We start from the raw sequence: 15,034 nt of genomic DNA, 5'->3' as shown, positions 1-15,034 counted from the left end.
TACCTTCCTGCGCAGGTGACCTCGCTGCTCGCCCCTCGTCGCCGTCTCCTGCCCTGGCCCAGCCTTCCCCAAAACCTCGCTCCCCGGTCCACGGGGCGCGCCCGCCGGATACCAGCCCGGACCCCTCTTCCAGCTCGGATTCCCCGCCCCCGCCCACAGGCCCCGCCCACAGGCCCCCTCTCCGCAGGCCCCTCTCCGCAGGCCCCTCCCCCAGCGTCCCCTCTCTACCAGCAGGCCCCGCCCCCAACCCCCTCCCCGCTCTCCCTCCCACTTAGCGCCGCAGATCACCTCAGCGCCGGACCCCAGCCGCCCCAGCCTCCTTCCGACCTGGTCACAGCTGCTCCGGGAGCGAATCCTCCACCACCTCTGCTCTGCTCTCGTCTTATCCCGCTAGCCCCCGGGCGGCCTCTCTTTCTCACCGCCGCCTCCCTTTTTGCCAACCCGGAAATGGATCTGCTCCCACCGTCCCCAGCGTCCGCGAACAAAATGGAGGCGGGGGAAACCGGAGGAGGGAACAGGGGACGAAAAGACGGAAGCCGCACGCGCGCGGGAAGCCCGCCCCCTGGCGGCGCACCTAAAAGCGGAAGCGGCCAGATCTTCCGCCATCTTTGGAAGGTCGCAGGAAGTGGGGTTTGGGTCTTTGGCTGCAATTGGAACCACCTGGGGATCTTTAAATGACTAGGGATGCCAGAGTTCCATCCTCTAGAGACTCTGATTGAATGGGGCCAGTGCAGCGTAGGCGTTGCGACTTTTTAAAATTGCGCAGGTGATTCTAACGTGTCGCCGAGGTGAATAAACACCAGTTTCTTGGATATACTTTTTTTGTCTTTACCCTGACCGCGCTCACACACACCCTGTCCCTTAAGTGTCTCCCAGATCTCGAGGTAAGAATCACGCGTCAGCCAACCCTGCAAGGGCCCAGCCGGCAAACTGTGGTTGTCATAGCAACGGAGAGGCTGGGCCCAGCTACTGCCGTCCTTTAGGTCGTCTTAGTCACCCGGTCAGAACGTTTCTCTTCTTTAGTGAGCTTAGGTTCCCCAGCTTCCTGGAATGAGTGATGCTGCTTGGGGCAGGATCAAGACTCCTGTACCCGCCCTGGCCCACCTGCTCAGCTAGCGGCACCTCAGGATCTGTTCCCAGTCCGTACATTAAAACGCTTTATCACTATGGCCAGCTGCATGGATTTCTCTTCTCCGAATGCTCTGGGTCAGCTCCGTTCCTCGCACTGAGCCCGAAGGAAGGGGACAGGAGTGGGCAGGACCCTGGTCACTGTCTATACAGGGAGAGCTACTGGGCCTGTCCCTTCTGTGTCATAGGGTTGTTAGAAGGATCAAGGCATAAAGGGCAAGGCGCGTGATAAGCCACACATCATTATTCTTGTTTTCCTTCCGTTGCACCGTGAGTAGTCCCGGATCTCACCCACAGATCAAGTAGATGTCACAATGTGACCCTGGTGTGGGCCAGACACTGGGCTCGGCCTCAGCCCTCAGGAGACTTAATGTCTTGGTGGGCAGACTGGCATGTCAGCAGCTACCTGAGGAATACGTCAGCAGGTGGCTAGTGCCCTGGGAAGAGGTGCACTATGGGGTGTCAGGGCAAGGCATGATTAATTCCTGCTAAGGAATGAGAGGACTGGGCGTGGTGGTGCATGCCTGTAATCCCAGGATAAAATAGTTTAAAAAATTGGGGGGGGGGGCGCGGGTACCGGAGATCGAACTAGGGACCTTGTGCTTTCAAGGCAGGTGGCGGAACCACTGAGCTAAATCCCTGGCCCCAGAATATTTTTCCTAAACCCTCCTCTCCACCTCCTCCCAGGCCCTGATAATCATTGATCCATTTTTATGTCACGGTGAATCTGCCTGTTCTAGACACTTCGTTCAAGTGGATTCATAGAAGCCTTGTGTGGTGTCACACACCCAGAATCCCAGCTCTTGGGGAGGCTGAGGCAGGAGGATTGCAGTGAATTCAAGGCCAATCTGAACTACATAGAACTGTATATATACAGTTCTATAAAACTTGTATAAAACAGTTGTATATATATAAAAAAAAGATGAATTATATGGTGTGTGAGTTACATCTCAATACGATGATAACCTCCAAACTGGGAAACACTGTTTGAGACGTGCTCATTATGTGTGCAGTGTGTCCAGAAACGTGGGAGAGCAGTCATCTCAGGAGACAAGATGTGGCTGAGGAGGGGGTCCCAGGGGCTTCAGCCCTAAGGTGGTGGAGGTGTCATGCTCATTGTGTTGGCCTTTAAACTTTTTTCTTTGGGGGTTAAAATTAATTTTAAAATTGGTACACTTTTGATATACATAACGATCACATTCATCATAGAGAATTTGTACCTATACATAAAATATCTAGAGGGCCGGGGATTTAGCTCAGTGGTTCTGCTGTCTGCCTCACAAGTGCAAGGTCCCAAGTTTGTTCCCTTACCAAAAACAAAAAAACAAATACAATGTATGAACCTTGGTTGGATTATGTCCATTTTTAAATGTTTCCTTGGTCTTCTGAGACAGGGCCTCACTGTGCAGTCCAGGCTGGCTGACCTTAAACTCACTATTTATCCTCGAATTTATGGTGATCCTCTTGCCTCAGCCTCCTGAGTGCTGGGATTATGGGCATGCACTACTGCACTCCGAATGTTTTTTTGATTGTTTTGTTTTGTTTTTGAGACAGGGTCTTGCTTTGTAGTTCAGGCTGGCTCTGAACTCACTATGTAGCCCAGGCTGGCCTCAAACTCAAGCGATCCTCCTGCCTCAGCCTCTCAAGGGCTGAGATTACAGGTGTGCGGCACTGCACCTGGCTCCGACATGTTGTTTATTTTTTTAACGTTTGCTAAACCATGGAAGCCTAAGTGGGTACTGGGTACTGCACGAGATCACAGAACCATTGTGGATTTCCTTACGTGTGGTAATTGTATATAAGTACCTAGGAGAATGACATTTTTAGGAGATTTTGGTTTTTGGTACCGGGGATCAAACTCTCCCTAGGAGATTGTTGATAAGGCTTTAAAAGGAATGAAATGATAATGTTTGCAACCGACTTTCAGATAGTTATCAAACACCTGCAATCCTATCACTTGGGAGGCTAAGGCAGAAAGATGGTAATGTTATGAGTTCAGAGACCAGCAAGTGTGAGGTAGCAGAGAGACTGTTAAAAAAAAATGCCAAGGGCCGGGGATTTAGCTCAGCGGTTTTGGCGCCTGCTGCGCAAGCGCAAGGACCTGAGTTCAATTCCTGGTCTGGTACTAAAAAAAAAAAAAAAAATGCCAGGTGTAGTACTGCATGCCTGTAATCCCAGTACTTGGGAGGCTGAGGCAGGAAGATCCACTGGAGTTTGGGGCCAGCCTGGGCTACACACAGAGTTCAAGACCAGCGTGGACTACATAGTGAGGCCCTGTCTCAAAAATAAATAAATACAATCAATTGATCAAATAAAATGCAACAGTCTGGTTCCTAAGGGAGCAGAGGCAGCAGGATCTCTTGATGAGACCTTAGGGATTTGAGAGGATTTGGATGCTAAATGCGACGGGTCTAGCAGAGTGGGAGAGACTGAGGAAAGACATTCTTCCGGTCGCATGAGCTATCCCTGGGGACAGACCCGGCAGAGGGACCGAGGTCCTTCAGGACCCGCTCTCCACCCCTTCGTCCTGCCGCCTGGCGCCCTATACGTACTCCTGGTGGTGACACCTAGCGGACGGCAAGAATGCTGCCCCGTTCCTCTGCCCACCCCGCAGGGCGGTTTCTGGCGCGGGACTCGAGGCACTCTGCGCCCACAGCCAGGGCTCGGGGACCGGTACAGACGCTCAGATCCTGGGTCTGCAGAGTCCGATCTGCGGGCTCGCTCGAGAGCTCTTGCTCGCTCCGAGGCCCAAGGTTGAGATCGCAGCTTCTCTGAGCCTGTGGCGTCTCCAGCCTCCCTGTCCCTCCCTCCGTCCCCCACCCTCAGCGACACAGAGGACACAGCCGGCAGGCGGTTCTTAGACTTTATCAGCTTTTTCTCCACCCAGGGGTGTCTGCAAGGACAAGGACAAGCGGGTCTCCACAACACGGGAGCGAGCTTCACGCGGCTTGAGCTTCGGGGCAGGACTGGGTGGCGGGGTTCAGGCGGGCTGAGGGCCTGGAGGGAGGAGGGGGCCTGCAGGTTGGGGGGCATCCGGGCGACGGGGGTGGGCGGGGCCCGGGGTCGCCCTTGCACATCTTTTACACCCATGGCCACGAGAGGGGACGGGCAATGAGAGGGACACCATAGAAAAGGGACTGTACACGTGACCTATGATACAGTGTTTACATATGATACAAGGCTCTTTCCCTCTTTTGAGTTTTAAAAAATAAATTTACAATTCCAGAGCTTTGGGTAAAAAATATATACACCCCAGAGCAGAAGTGGGAGCGGGAGCTGCATCGGCTGCCGCTGCCGCCGCTGCCCCTTCAGAAGGGAAAGGGGGGGTGCCAGGAAGAGGGGGGGCGGCACCCAGAAGCCTCACCCGGTAGCTGCCAGGGGCCCCTGCACCCCTCCATCCGCAGCCTGGGAAGGGAGACAGAGAGGTCCCCGGGGCTCTCCAGAGTCCAGTTTCACCTTCACAGTCTGCCCTGCTTCCCTAGTTTTGGGGGGCTGCCTGCCCCCCCACCTCAGCACTGCAAGGAGGAGGAAGGGGAGCCAAAGGGGGAGAGGAACAAAGAGCTGTTGTCCGTGGTGTCAGACTCGGGATGACGATGCCCCCTCAGCAGAGAGACCTCAGGGAGCAGGGAAGTGGGGAGCAGGCACCCCGCCAACTGTAGAGCAGAGAGAGGGTCCGACAGGCAGCTGGGCCTGTGTTCCCTGAGCATACCCTCTCCTGGGAGCCCCAGGGAGGCTGGGGGTGGGGGCTCAAAGGGCTCACAGTGACCCTCAGGGGCCTGGGCCCACAGGCCTGGATGGGCAGGAAGTGGAGGCACCCAGGGGCCAGTGCAGACAAGGGTAGCACCAAACAGAAGGGACCCCTCCTTACACGCATGCGTGCGCGCACACACACATGCACCCACGGCAATGTTCGGAGGGCACAACATTGGGGCTCCAGCCCTGAACAGGGCCAGTGAGGGAGGCCAGACAGCTGAGGGAATGGGAATTCACTTTGGGAGCGGGAGGGCTGCTCCTTCCTGCCTGGGAGAGGAGGCTGGAAGCCCTCTCTGAACAGCGCTGGCTGGGAGAGCACAGAGGAATGAGCTGTTTGCCTCCTGTGGCTTGGGCTGAGAGGGCGTGGGGGAGAGGGCTCCAGTAGGATGATGAGGAGTCCCTCCCTAGAAGTCCATCCCACTCTTCCTCTGCTTGTGGGAAATGCCCAACATGGTGGTGGGACATGGTACAAAGTGCTTGAGTGCTGGGTCCCAGGACCCCCGTGCGGGCTGCCCCTCACTGGCTGTTGGCCTCTAGCTTGTAGGACAGCTCGAAGAGGAGGTTCTGGTTGTCGATGACCTGGAACTGTCGCACATAGGCCTTGGTCTGCAAATGGTGAGGCGAGGCCTCCATGTCCAGGCCTGGGGGGGGGGCAGAGGAGAGGCCGTGGGACAAGTGTCAGGCAGGGTGCCCCCAACCCGAATCCCCCCAGCTGTAGCCCCGGGGACTCACAGAGGGGCCGGCTGCGGTACTTGCGGATTGTCCTCACTTTCTCGGCCACTGAGTGCTGCAAGGCGACAGGAGACACCCCCCTGAGAAGGACCCAGGGCGTGCCCCCCCGTACCACACTCTGCTCTGCGCCCCCACTCTGGGGGGCTCTCTGAGAACGGGGGGCAGGGTACCAGGTGACAGCGAGGCAGCACTGGCCCCCCTGACTGTCAGCATGGCCACACATGGGGGTTGCCACCGAGGTGCCACCGGGAAGGCAGCGGGTAGGGTACCAGGCAAGCCGAGCACAGGGAGGCGATGGGAGGGGGCGGCTTGCCCCTCCCCAGAGACCCTGGGATTGGCAGCACCATACTCACCAGCTTCTCCACATTCACCAAGCCGTCCACCAGGGTCTTGCTGCCCTCATGCAGGAACGTCAGGTCTGGGGAGGGACAATCAGGCACCAGGACTTGCAGCGTCACAGGGGAGCCTGGAGCCCGGAGATGGGGGGGACAGCGCGTCCCGGGGGGAGGGACAGCGTGTCGGGGGGGGGGAGGGACTTGCTCACCTTTGAGGATCAGTGGCACGAAGGGGATCATGGGGGGCTTCATCTTGGAGATAACTTCCCGGTAGCTTTTGTGGTTCCGGCAGGGGTCCTAGGGTTCCATGGAAGAGGGGTCAAGGACACCCAGGCTCCAAGATGTCCCCACCCCTGCCCTGCCTGGACAGACAGGGTGGATGGTGTGTAGCTGGGAGGAGCTAAATGCTGCCCCTCCCTCCCCCTCCCTGCTTGGGAAGCGGGCGAGGGAAGCAGAAAGCCGGCAGGAACAGGGGTGCAAGACCCAGGGCCGAGGACAGGGGCAAACCCACTCACCGTCAGGTTCTCAAATTTGCGGAACAAGTTCTTGAATTTCCCTGGCAGCTTCTGCAGCATTCAGAGGAAGAAGAAGGCCATTAGAGCCGTTCTGAGCACCGGGCTGGCAATGCTCAGCATTAGAGGAGCAGAGGGGCAGGTCACCCCTGGAACCCCACCATCCCCACTGAGACTGGGATTCATGCTTTTTGTTTTGTTTTGGTACCGGGGATCAAACTCAGGACCCTGTGCTTGCAAGGCAGGCAGTGGAACCACTGAGCTAAATCCCTGGCCCTGTTTTGTTTTGTTTTTTGAGACAGCCTCGCTTATGCAGTTGGGGCTGGCCTCCAACTCCCGGCGATCTTCGTGCCTCAGCCTCCTGAGTGCTGGGATTACACCCGCCCGGCACCACGTCCGGCTTTTTTACTTTGCAGATCTGAGCAGAGCTGCGTGCTCTGGGCCTGTGCAGCCAGAAGACAGCGCTAGCCCACTCGGCGGCGGCGAAAGGACGCCGAGGACCTCGCGGCAGCCCAGGGAATGCAGCCAGCGCCACCCCCCCCCCCCCCCGTCACCCAGGAGGCCAGCGCCCAGTTGGGGGGGGGGGGCTTCTCACCTCCCAGGTGAGCCGAAGGCGGCTGACAGCGGCGTTGTCCAGCCCCATGACCACGGCGTAGAAGGACAGCAGGTCCTGGTTCTGCTTGCAGCTGCGGGGTGCGGGGCGCGGGTGGGCTCGTCAGGCGCCGCCCCCTCCCCTCCCCCCCCGCCCGCCCGCCCCGTCCCGCCCCGCCCCTCACATGGCCGCGATCTTGATGAACTTCTTGAGCAGCTGGGCGCGCTTGCCCGGGGCCTCGCACAGCAGCACCTCAGTGGCCACCCAGTGGGTGACCTCGCTGCAGCGCTGCAGCAGCAGCTCCAAGTTGGCTGTCTCGCGCCGGCCGCGCTCCCCGTGGAACACGTAGTCCACGAACTCCAGCTGCGCCGGGTGCCGACGCGGGGGAGGGACGGGGCGCAGCAGAAAGGACCAAGGTTAGTGCGGTGCCACCATCTTTGTGTTATTATTTGTCTCCTACATCATCCGGGCTGGCCTCGAACTTGCCATGACCCTCCTGCCTCAGCCTCCCAAGTGCTGGGATCACAGGTGTGCGCCACCACGCTAGGCAATAGTGAGTATTTTTTTCTTTTTTTTGAGAAAAGGTCTCACTATGTCGCCCAGGCTGGCCTCAAACTCACAGTGATCCTCCTGCCTCAGCCTCCTGAGTGGTGGGATTACAGACGCACCCCACCACACCGGGCTAATAGTGACCATTTGAAAAACACTAACCCTGAGTGAGGTTCTGTGTAAGCAGCATGGGGCCCTGAACCACCCTGCCGGAGCCCCCTCTGGACCTCTTTGCATGTGGGGACGAAGGCCAGGATGCAGGCCTCCGGGACCAGCTCCCTACCAAGCTGCCTCAGTCACCTCGTGCACACAGCGGAACAGCTCCCAGTGGAAGGCGGTCAGGTGGTTGGCAACATCCTCAGGCTCCACACGGTGGATCTCCGTGTCTCCCGGAGACACCTGGATCTCCTCAGGGAGGGGCACCTGGGGGCGGCAAGGCAGGGTGAAGGGCTGCTTGTGGTCCCCTCGGCCCTGCTCCCAGCCAAGACCTTGTGAAAGAGCTTTTGTTTTGAGACAGTCTCACTCTGCAGCCTAGGCTGGCTTCGAATCAGAAATCCTCCTGCCTCAGCCTCACGAGTGCTAGGATTACAGGTGTGCCCACCATGCCCAGAAGGGAAGGTGTTCTTACCAGGGCCTCATAGCTGTCCCGGGTACAGGCAAACAGGTGGCTGTTGATGCCCAGCGTGGTGAAGACGCAGTCCTCGTTGGGCTGCAACAGGACCTTCTCTGCAGGAGAACGGGATTCAGGCTGGCCCTGGCCCTCTGTACCCGCACACTCAGGCTGTTAGCTCCATCCCCATGCAGAAGCTCCTAACCCCACACTGGCATTCTAGACTAATGAGACTCATTATTTACCTTTGTTTGTTTGGTTTTGTTTTTTGAGACAAGGTCTCGCTATATATCCAGGCTGGCTTTGAGCTCACTGTGTAGGCCAGGCTGGCCTCACATTCAGAGATCCTCCTGCCTCAGCCTCCTGAGTGCTGGGATTACAGGTGTACATCACCACACAAAATTTAGAAGCCAGTCTTGGGCCGGGGATTTAGCTCAGTAGTTCTGCCACCTGCCTCTCAAGTGCAAGGACCCGAGTTCAATCCCCAGTACCAAAAAAAAGAAAGAAAAAAGAAGCCAGTTTCTATCTCTGCCCAGGGGGCCCTGGCCCCGGTGCCCTCACCTCCTGAGGAGGCCACAGCTACCAGGATGAGGGCCTCCTCTCGGCCCGCGGGCTCCTCGGAGTACTGAAGCTTCTCAGTCACGGAGCCCAGGATGTCCTGCACAGATGCGGAGAGACGGCTGCGGATGGTCACGTAGGAGTGGTCGGGCATGTAGACCCGGCAGAAGACTGCAGAGACAGGACAGCGTGGCAGTGGGCCAGGCCCCAGGGGGAGTCCACTTCCGCCCGCCCTGCCCAGGCCTCCGATGCCCATGCTCACTCTCATCCGACCCCCGGAAGGCCACGCGGGTCTGCAAGCAGGAGTCGATGCGTCGGAAGTGGCGGAAGAGCGGCTTCACCTGCCTGCTGGGTGGCTGGCTCTCCTCTGGGATCCTGGGACAGACACAGAGGGCATCACTGAGTGCTGCCGGGCACAGGCAGTGCCAGGCAGGTGACAGGAAGTGGGCATGTTGGAAGTGGGTAAGGATGCCCCAGCTCATTTCAGAGGGTCAGAATTCAGGATGGTGACCCAGTGTGGGACAGCCGCCCCGGCGACCCTAGTCCAGTGCCACGAATCTTCCCTGACCTTTGTCTCTTTTGGTGGTACTTGAGGTTGAACCCAGGCCCCTTGCACTGAGCTACATTCTCAGCCCATTTGTATTTTTTATTTTGAAACAAGATCTCACTGAGTCACTAAATTGCCTAGGCTGAGGTCAATCCTGGAATCTTCCTGCCTCAGCCTCCCAAGTGCTGGGATTACAGGTATGCACCACCATGGCTGGCTGCATGCCTATCTCTCCTGTGAGACGGAAAGCTTTTGAGGACTGTGACTGGTTCTGACTGAAGTTTTATTTCATCCTTCAGGGGCTAGGACACTGCTGAGCACGAGGTAGGTCGAGGGCTGTCACATGTTAGTAACATTTGCCACCAAGGGCTTCGCAGTCTGGGAGGCAGACGGATTCCAGCACACGGCTCCTTCCAGCACCAGGCAGGAGGTGTTGGTGATGTGACCAGGGTACAGGACAGTGATCCTGGCATCGGGGACAGAGCCCGCTGTTCGGGGAAGATCTGGGACACTTTCATGGAGGAGGTGGATCTTGAGGGACAAGAGGAAGAGAAAGGGGTGGGAGGAGGGTGTCTGGGGGAACACACGAAGTTGGGGAGCACAGAGGTGAGAGGGCAGTGGCTGTACATGGCGTGGCGTGCATAGCGACGTGGGCGATGTTGCAGGCAGAAAGGGAAGGGTGTCGCGCAGTGTGACAAGTTCTAGGCCAGCCTGAACTACATAGCAAGACCCTGTCTCAAAACACAACCCAAAACTCCACATGGAAGCCCTAAGCCCCCACCGCTCTCACTTCAGCTCCACCGTCTCCACCAGCTGGTGCAGCCTCAGCGTGTCCTCCCGCAGGTCCTGGTAGAGGGATTCATCCTTCATAATTAGCAGGTACAGCTCCTGGGAGAGGACCACAGCAGAGGTGAGGGTGGGGTCTCGTCCCAGGGCCGGGCAGGGCACAGAAACCCAGAGAAGCTGCGGCAGTTGTCTTTTGCTTGCAGGTACCAAGCTCAAGGACAGTGGCTCCTCCCAAGGGGCCCCTTCTGGCTGCACAGCCTGCCCATCACGGCCCCTTCCCCAGGCCCACCTTGATAATGTGGCCAGCGCCCTCTTCCTCCTGCAGCAGCCCCTGGTAGGTGTCCAGGAAGTGGAGGAGCATGGCTAGGCAGGCCTGCTTCCGGCCCAGCCCTTCAGGGTCCTCTAGACCCCCTGCCCGAACAAAGCTGACCCTGAAGTTAAGAAAAAGCCCTAGGCAGGTGGCAGACCGGAGGAAGCTGGGACGGGAGGCAACAGGCAGCTCTGGCCACAGCCAGCTCATGCCTGGTAAAGCTGCATCTGAGAATACACTGCCGGGGCCCATCCAACCTTGGGCAGCCCAGGGCATGGAGCTCACTGTGCAGCCCATGAACCCAACTTTACCTCGAGTGGGGCCTGACATTGCTAAGACGGTCTGTGATATTCTTACTCAGTGGCCTTGTGTTTACAACTAGGTTCTAAAATAACTCAGCGAAGCCGGGTGTGGTGATGCCCGCCTGTAATCCCAGCACGCTACAGGCTGAGGCGGAGGGATCACCGAGAGTTTGAGGCCAGCCTGGGCTACATAGTGAGACTCTGTCTCAATAAAAAAATGAAAAATTACTAACTAAATAAACTCAGTGTGAGGCTTTATGCTTGCAAGGGTCCCCAGGACCAGGCCAGTGAGTGGTGTGGCTCGGGCAGACCCTATGAGGCACAGCCACACCCTGGTGTGGGTGTTGTGCCCTGTGATAGCTCAGCTGGCATGCAGATGTTTACCACAGTACCTCAGTGTGCAACAGCACCCCCTCCCATGTATACAGGCCTAGGTGTCACAGGGCCTAAGGACTCGCACCTGCCACAGCGCTGACCTTATGGCTGGCAGCACAGGGGCAGCACGGCATGGGCCCTTTTATAGGAGAAGCTGGGACCCCACACACCCTGTGAGTAGGAAAGTTGGGTGTGTTTTCTACGGGTGCACATGGGCCTGGCATCACCTGTAGGGTGCAGGGTGGACCCTCTCCCGGCCTCCCCTTTTCGAAGCTCCAGGAAAGGATATTACTGGTGCAGTGCCTGCAGGAATTTCTCCGTCGGGAGGAAGAGGGAGTGGGTGAGGACAATGTCATCGAGCAGGATATCTGTGGAGATTAGTGGGTGCTGCAGATGTCGGGGGCCACCCAGTACCCCTTTCTTGCCACCAAGGCCAAGTTCTCTTCAGCCAGGCTGGAGCCGTGGCCACCTGCCCCGTCATGATCTGAACACATGTGCGTGTGTGCGGGCGCACACACACACACACACACACACACACACACACACACTGGAGAACGGGAGGGTGAAGGTTCTGGGCAGCCGCTGCGGGGGTGGGGCTGGCAGCTGCCAGGCAGCTGGGGGAAGGGGGCGTCTTTGATGGCCAGGCACTTTCCTCTGCAGGGTGGCGGGAGCTGGACACTGCCCCTGAATACAGGAGGAGCCCAAGTGTCTCTAGACACATGCACAGACACTAGGGTCAGCGGTGCACCTGTATGTGCGTGCATCCTCCCTCCCTACTCCCCATCTCCCAGCCTTGCCTTTGGACAGAGCAGGTGGGAACCAGCCCCAGTAAAGGGAAAAGGAGTGACTGCCCTCTTTGATCTCAGAGCCAGGCTCGAAGGCCTTTAAGGATGGCAGGTGGCGGGAGGGGCTCTCCTCACCTCCCTTCCCCTCAGCACCCCTGTCTGGGCCTGGCTCAGCCAGTCAGCCAGGTACAAGGTCGCCCTGACTTGCAGCCAGCCCCAGGGTGGGGCAGGGCCGCCTGGCACTCGCAGGCAGGCAGGGCACAGGGACGGAGCCAGGTGTCTCTGCTAGGACAGGTTAGGGCCAGGTCCCCAGGTGCTGCTCCAGGCACAACCCAGGCTTCTGCCACCCCATGGCCAACCAATTCTAGCTGTGGAGGTAGAGGAGAACCAACTGGCGATCGTCTCCATCAACTATCTCATGTCACAAAGGAGAAACCGAGGCTTCAAGGTGGAAGAACTGAGACATCTGAGTCTGTTCTTTCCTCAGTGTGCCCAAAGCAAGCAGAGGGTCAGGGGGCCTGCCCAGACCTCTGGGAGGCTCCGACCTTCTGGAAGTCCCTCTTCCCACACACCCAAGGAAACCAACAGAGCATGAGTGACACCGGGACCCCCAGAATGGCGATTAGCTTCTCACTCCCTCTGGGACTGGTTCGGGGTTTACCAAACTAGTTTCTTTGAGGTTCCAGCTCCCAAGCCTGATAATATGTGGGGATAATCAATACAGGAGTCTTCTGTCCTCCCCGGGGACACTGAGAATCCCTGGCACCAGGCCTTGAAGGAAGGGAAGACAGATCCCTTTCCCTGTGTGCCCAGAACAGGCCCCAGCTCCTTGGGCAGCAGGGAGCCTGACACCCTTCAAAACCTCTTCCCCAATGCAAATTCACGGGTGGGAGAGCAGAGGCAGAGCGAGGGAAGAGGGACGAAGGGCAGAAGTGGGGAGATGCTGATATGGGGGCTATGGTTTGGCGTCTGTCTCTTCCAAAGCAGGCTTTGGTCCAAGGCACAGCCTCTCCGGGGAATGTGTCATAGAGACAGAGGGTGTGTGGTGTAGGCGGGAAGTTACGGTTAGGAGAGCTGTGTGTGTCTGATATTTTTCTAATTAAATCTGAAAGGTGTCAGCTCCCCAGGGCAACTACAGCCTCCGCCAAAGGAAAGGACCCAGACTTTCCTTGAGAAAAATCTTTGGGAGTGGTGCCCTACCTGAACACCTAAGTGGGGGTTCCATGCAGAGGGCTAAGAGCAAAGGCTAAAACCCCTCATCATCAGGGTTTCAACGAGGGTCCCCCAAGCTCAAAGCCTCCTGGGTTACTGCAATGCCTTGAACTAGACCTAGAGATCCCCGGGTCTCTACATTAGTGCTAAGCAACTTGGGGCCTGGGTTGCCTTACAGCCCCCTTGGCAGGGTGCCGTGGGAGGGGAGAAATAGCATTGTTTAGGAAAACACCTCTCAGGGTGTGGTTCTACTTTCTAAAGAGGCCGGTGCTGCAAGGGAGGAGATGGAAAGGCCCAGACCCCCCTGATGCTGCGCAGCCCTGATGCCATCCTCCCTTCCTCACGAGCGCCCTCCCCCACCCAAGGACAGCGAATCCCTCTGCCTGGGCTCTTTGCCTGTCCATGCTGTCCCCCAAGCAGCCTGGCCTGGGCCCTCCGCCTCCACACAGCCGGGGCTTGGGTCAGGCCTGCGGCCTTGAGCTCGTCTGAGGGTGGCACGAGGTGCTTTGCACACTTCCATTTCAGCGTGTCAGGACCTGACTTTGGGGCACAGGCGTCAGAGACTCACTGGGGACTATGGCTAAAATGTTCAGCGGAGAGCAAGGGCGGCTAAAGGAGAGGAAGGAGGCCGAGTTTCCTCCTTGGAGGGGCAGTGGGCACTGTCGCTCCTCCCCTGGGGGGTCTGTGGCCCTGCTCGGCCCCTACCACACTGTGGGGACCCCTCAACCCCACCCCAGGCTCCAGCACTGGCGCCACCCCCTCTCCAAGGGCATGAAGGGGGCATGAAGGGCCCCTCTGTGTTCGGCCGACACACCTTACCTGAGGTGCCGCTGTCCCTGGTGGCCCCGCCAGCCAGGCGCTCCAGGACCCGGTCCAGAAGGTGCTCGGGCCGCTCGGGGGCACCCAGGGGGGCCCAGGGGGGTGAAGTCAGGAGCTCACCCGGGGACAGCTCGTCGGAGGAATAGGAGGATGGGGAGCGCAGGGGGCCCGGCACTTCCTCCAGCTGCAGCCAGCAGGGCCCCCCGCCGCCCGGGTCCTCTGCCACCCCCGCCAGCTCGGCCCCGTCTTCCTCCGCGGGCGGCTCCAGCCCCGGCTCGGCGGGGGGCTCGCGCAGGAAAGCGGGGAGCAGCAGGCGGGACACGCTCTGACGCCTCTGCAGCGCCCGCAGCCCCCCGGGGGGACCCCCGCCCCCGCCCGGACCCCCGCCCCCGCCGGGCCCCCCACCTGGACCCCCGCCGGGCCCCTCGGCCACCGCGCGCCCCGCCAGCTGCGACGTCTGCTTCTTCAGGAATTTCTCCAGCGGCTTCATGCCCCCCCCGCCCCTCTCCCGGGGGCCGCCGGGGGACCCAGGTGTTCCGGGCGCGGGCGGGGGGGGGGGGCGGGGACCCGGTGTTCCGGGCCGGAGGCGCAGGGCGCAGGGCTGCGCCAGGCACCGGAGCGGGGCAGGGTGGCCGAGGCTCGCTGGCCAGAGCCCGGGGCCGGGGCCGCAGGTGCCAAAGGACGCGCGCTCTCAGCGAGCCCCCATGCCGAGGGCGCGCGGGCTGCAGGGCCGGCGCCGGCTCTGCGCTTCGGGCCGAGCTGCGGCAGCGAAGGAGCGGGAGGAGCGCAGCGTGGGAGGACGCGGCGGCGGCTGCGCTCCCGGCCCCAGGAAGGTGGCAGAGCCCAGACCGCGCCCCCTTCCCGAGGCCCCGCCCTTTAGGGAAACCACGCCCCGTCGTGGCTCCGCCCCCGGATCGCGCCAGACTTGAAGTTGGGCGGCAGGACGGACCTGCGAGGGTCGCTGTTTGGGGCTTGGGTTCAGGGCTGGCGCAGAAATGAAGGGCAAAGGCGAGGGAGCTGCTTAGCAATGGAAAAGGATGACTTAGGGGATGACGGGGGTGCTTAGCGTTGTTTCCAAGAGCCGGGGCAGGTCTGTGGCCTGCAGGGGGCTCATCTGTGCCCCGGTGAG

The 15,034-nt window shown here is 59.4% G+C and overlaps 2 protein-coding genes across 5 annotated transcripts in view; both read right to left on the bottom strand.

Annotated features, from left to right (window-relative positions):
• Wipf2 (WAS/WASL interacting protein family member 2) overlaps positions 1 to 810 on the bottom strand; it is a 36,124-nt gene extending 35,314 nt beyond the window's left edge. Inside the window, exon 1 of one of the 4 annotated variants that reach the window (XM_021239886.2) lies at positions 289 to 810. The gene's annotated coding sequence lies outside the window, so the exon portion shown is untranslated. Of the gene's footprint in view, positions 1 to 3; positions 162 to 288 lie in introns of those variants that run through there. The other 3 variants (XM_021239885.2, XM_021239888.2, XM_021239887.2) reach the window with 3 other exon arrangements.
• A 3,167-nt stretch (positions 811 to 3,977) lies between these two features.
• On the bottom strand, positions 3,978 to 14,738 carry Rapgefl1 (Rap guanine nucleotide exchange factor like 1). The gene is made up of 15 exons (XM_087202183.1): positions 13,906 to 14,738; positions 11,379 to 11,457; positions 10,392 to 10,527; positions 10,107 to 10,204; positions 9,032 to 9,144; positions 8,773 to 8,940; positions 8,230 to 8,327; positions 7,902 to 8,024; positions 7,237 to 7,415; positions 7,056 to 7,146; positions 6,464 to 6,514; positions 6,158 to 6,245; positions 5,967 to 6,031; positions 5,614 to 5,668; positions 3,978 to 5,522 (listed from the first exon to the last, which is right to left on the bottom strand). Exons 1-15 carry the CDS (start codon positions 14,393 to 14,395, stop codon positions 5,398 to 5,400), a joined length of 1,959 nt encoding a protein of 652 aa, XP_087058309.1. The 5' UTR covers positions 14,396 to 14,738; the 3' UTR covers positions 3,978 to 5,397.
• Positions 14,739 to 15,034: the final 296 nt, after the last annotated feature.

Source organism: Heterocephalus glaber, unplaced genomic scaffold, assembly GCF_053883595.1.
Source record: "Heterocephalus glaber isolate CG9 unplaced genomic scaffold, H.glaber_assembly_v1.0 deba00001773, whole genome shotgun sequence".
Classification (NCBI taxonomy): Eukaryota; Metazoa; Chordata; class Mammalia; order Rodentia; family Bathyergidae; genus Heterocephalus; species Heterocephalus glaber.
The sequence above is the reverse complement of the archived record's forward strand: the minus strand, read 5'-3'. Positions and strand labels throughout refer to the sequence as shown.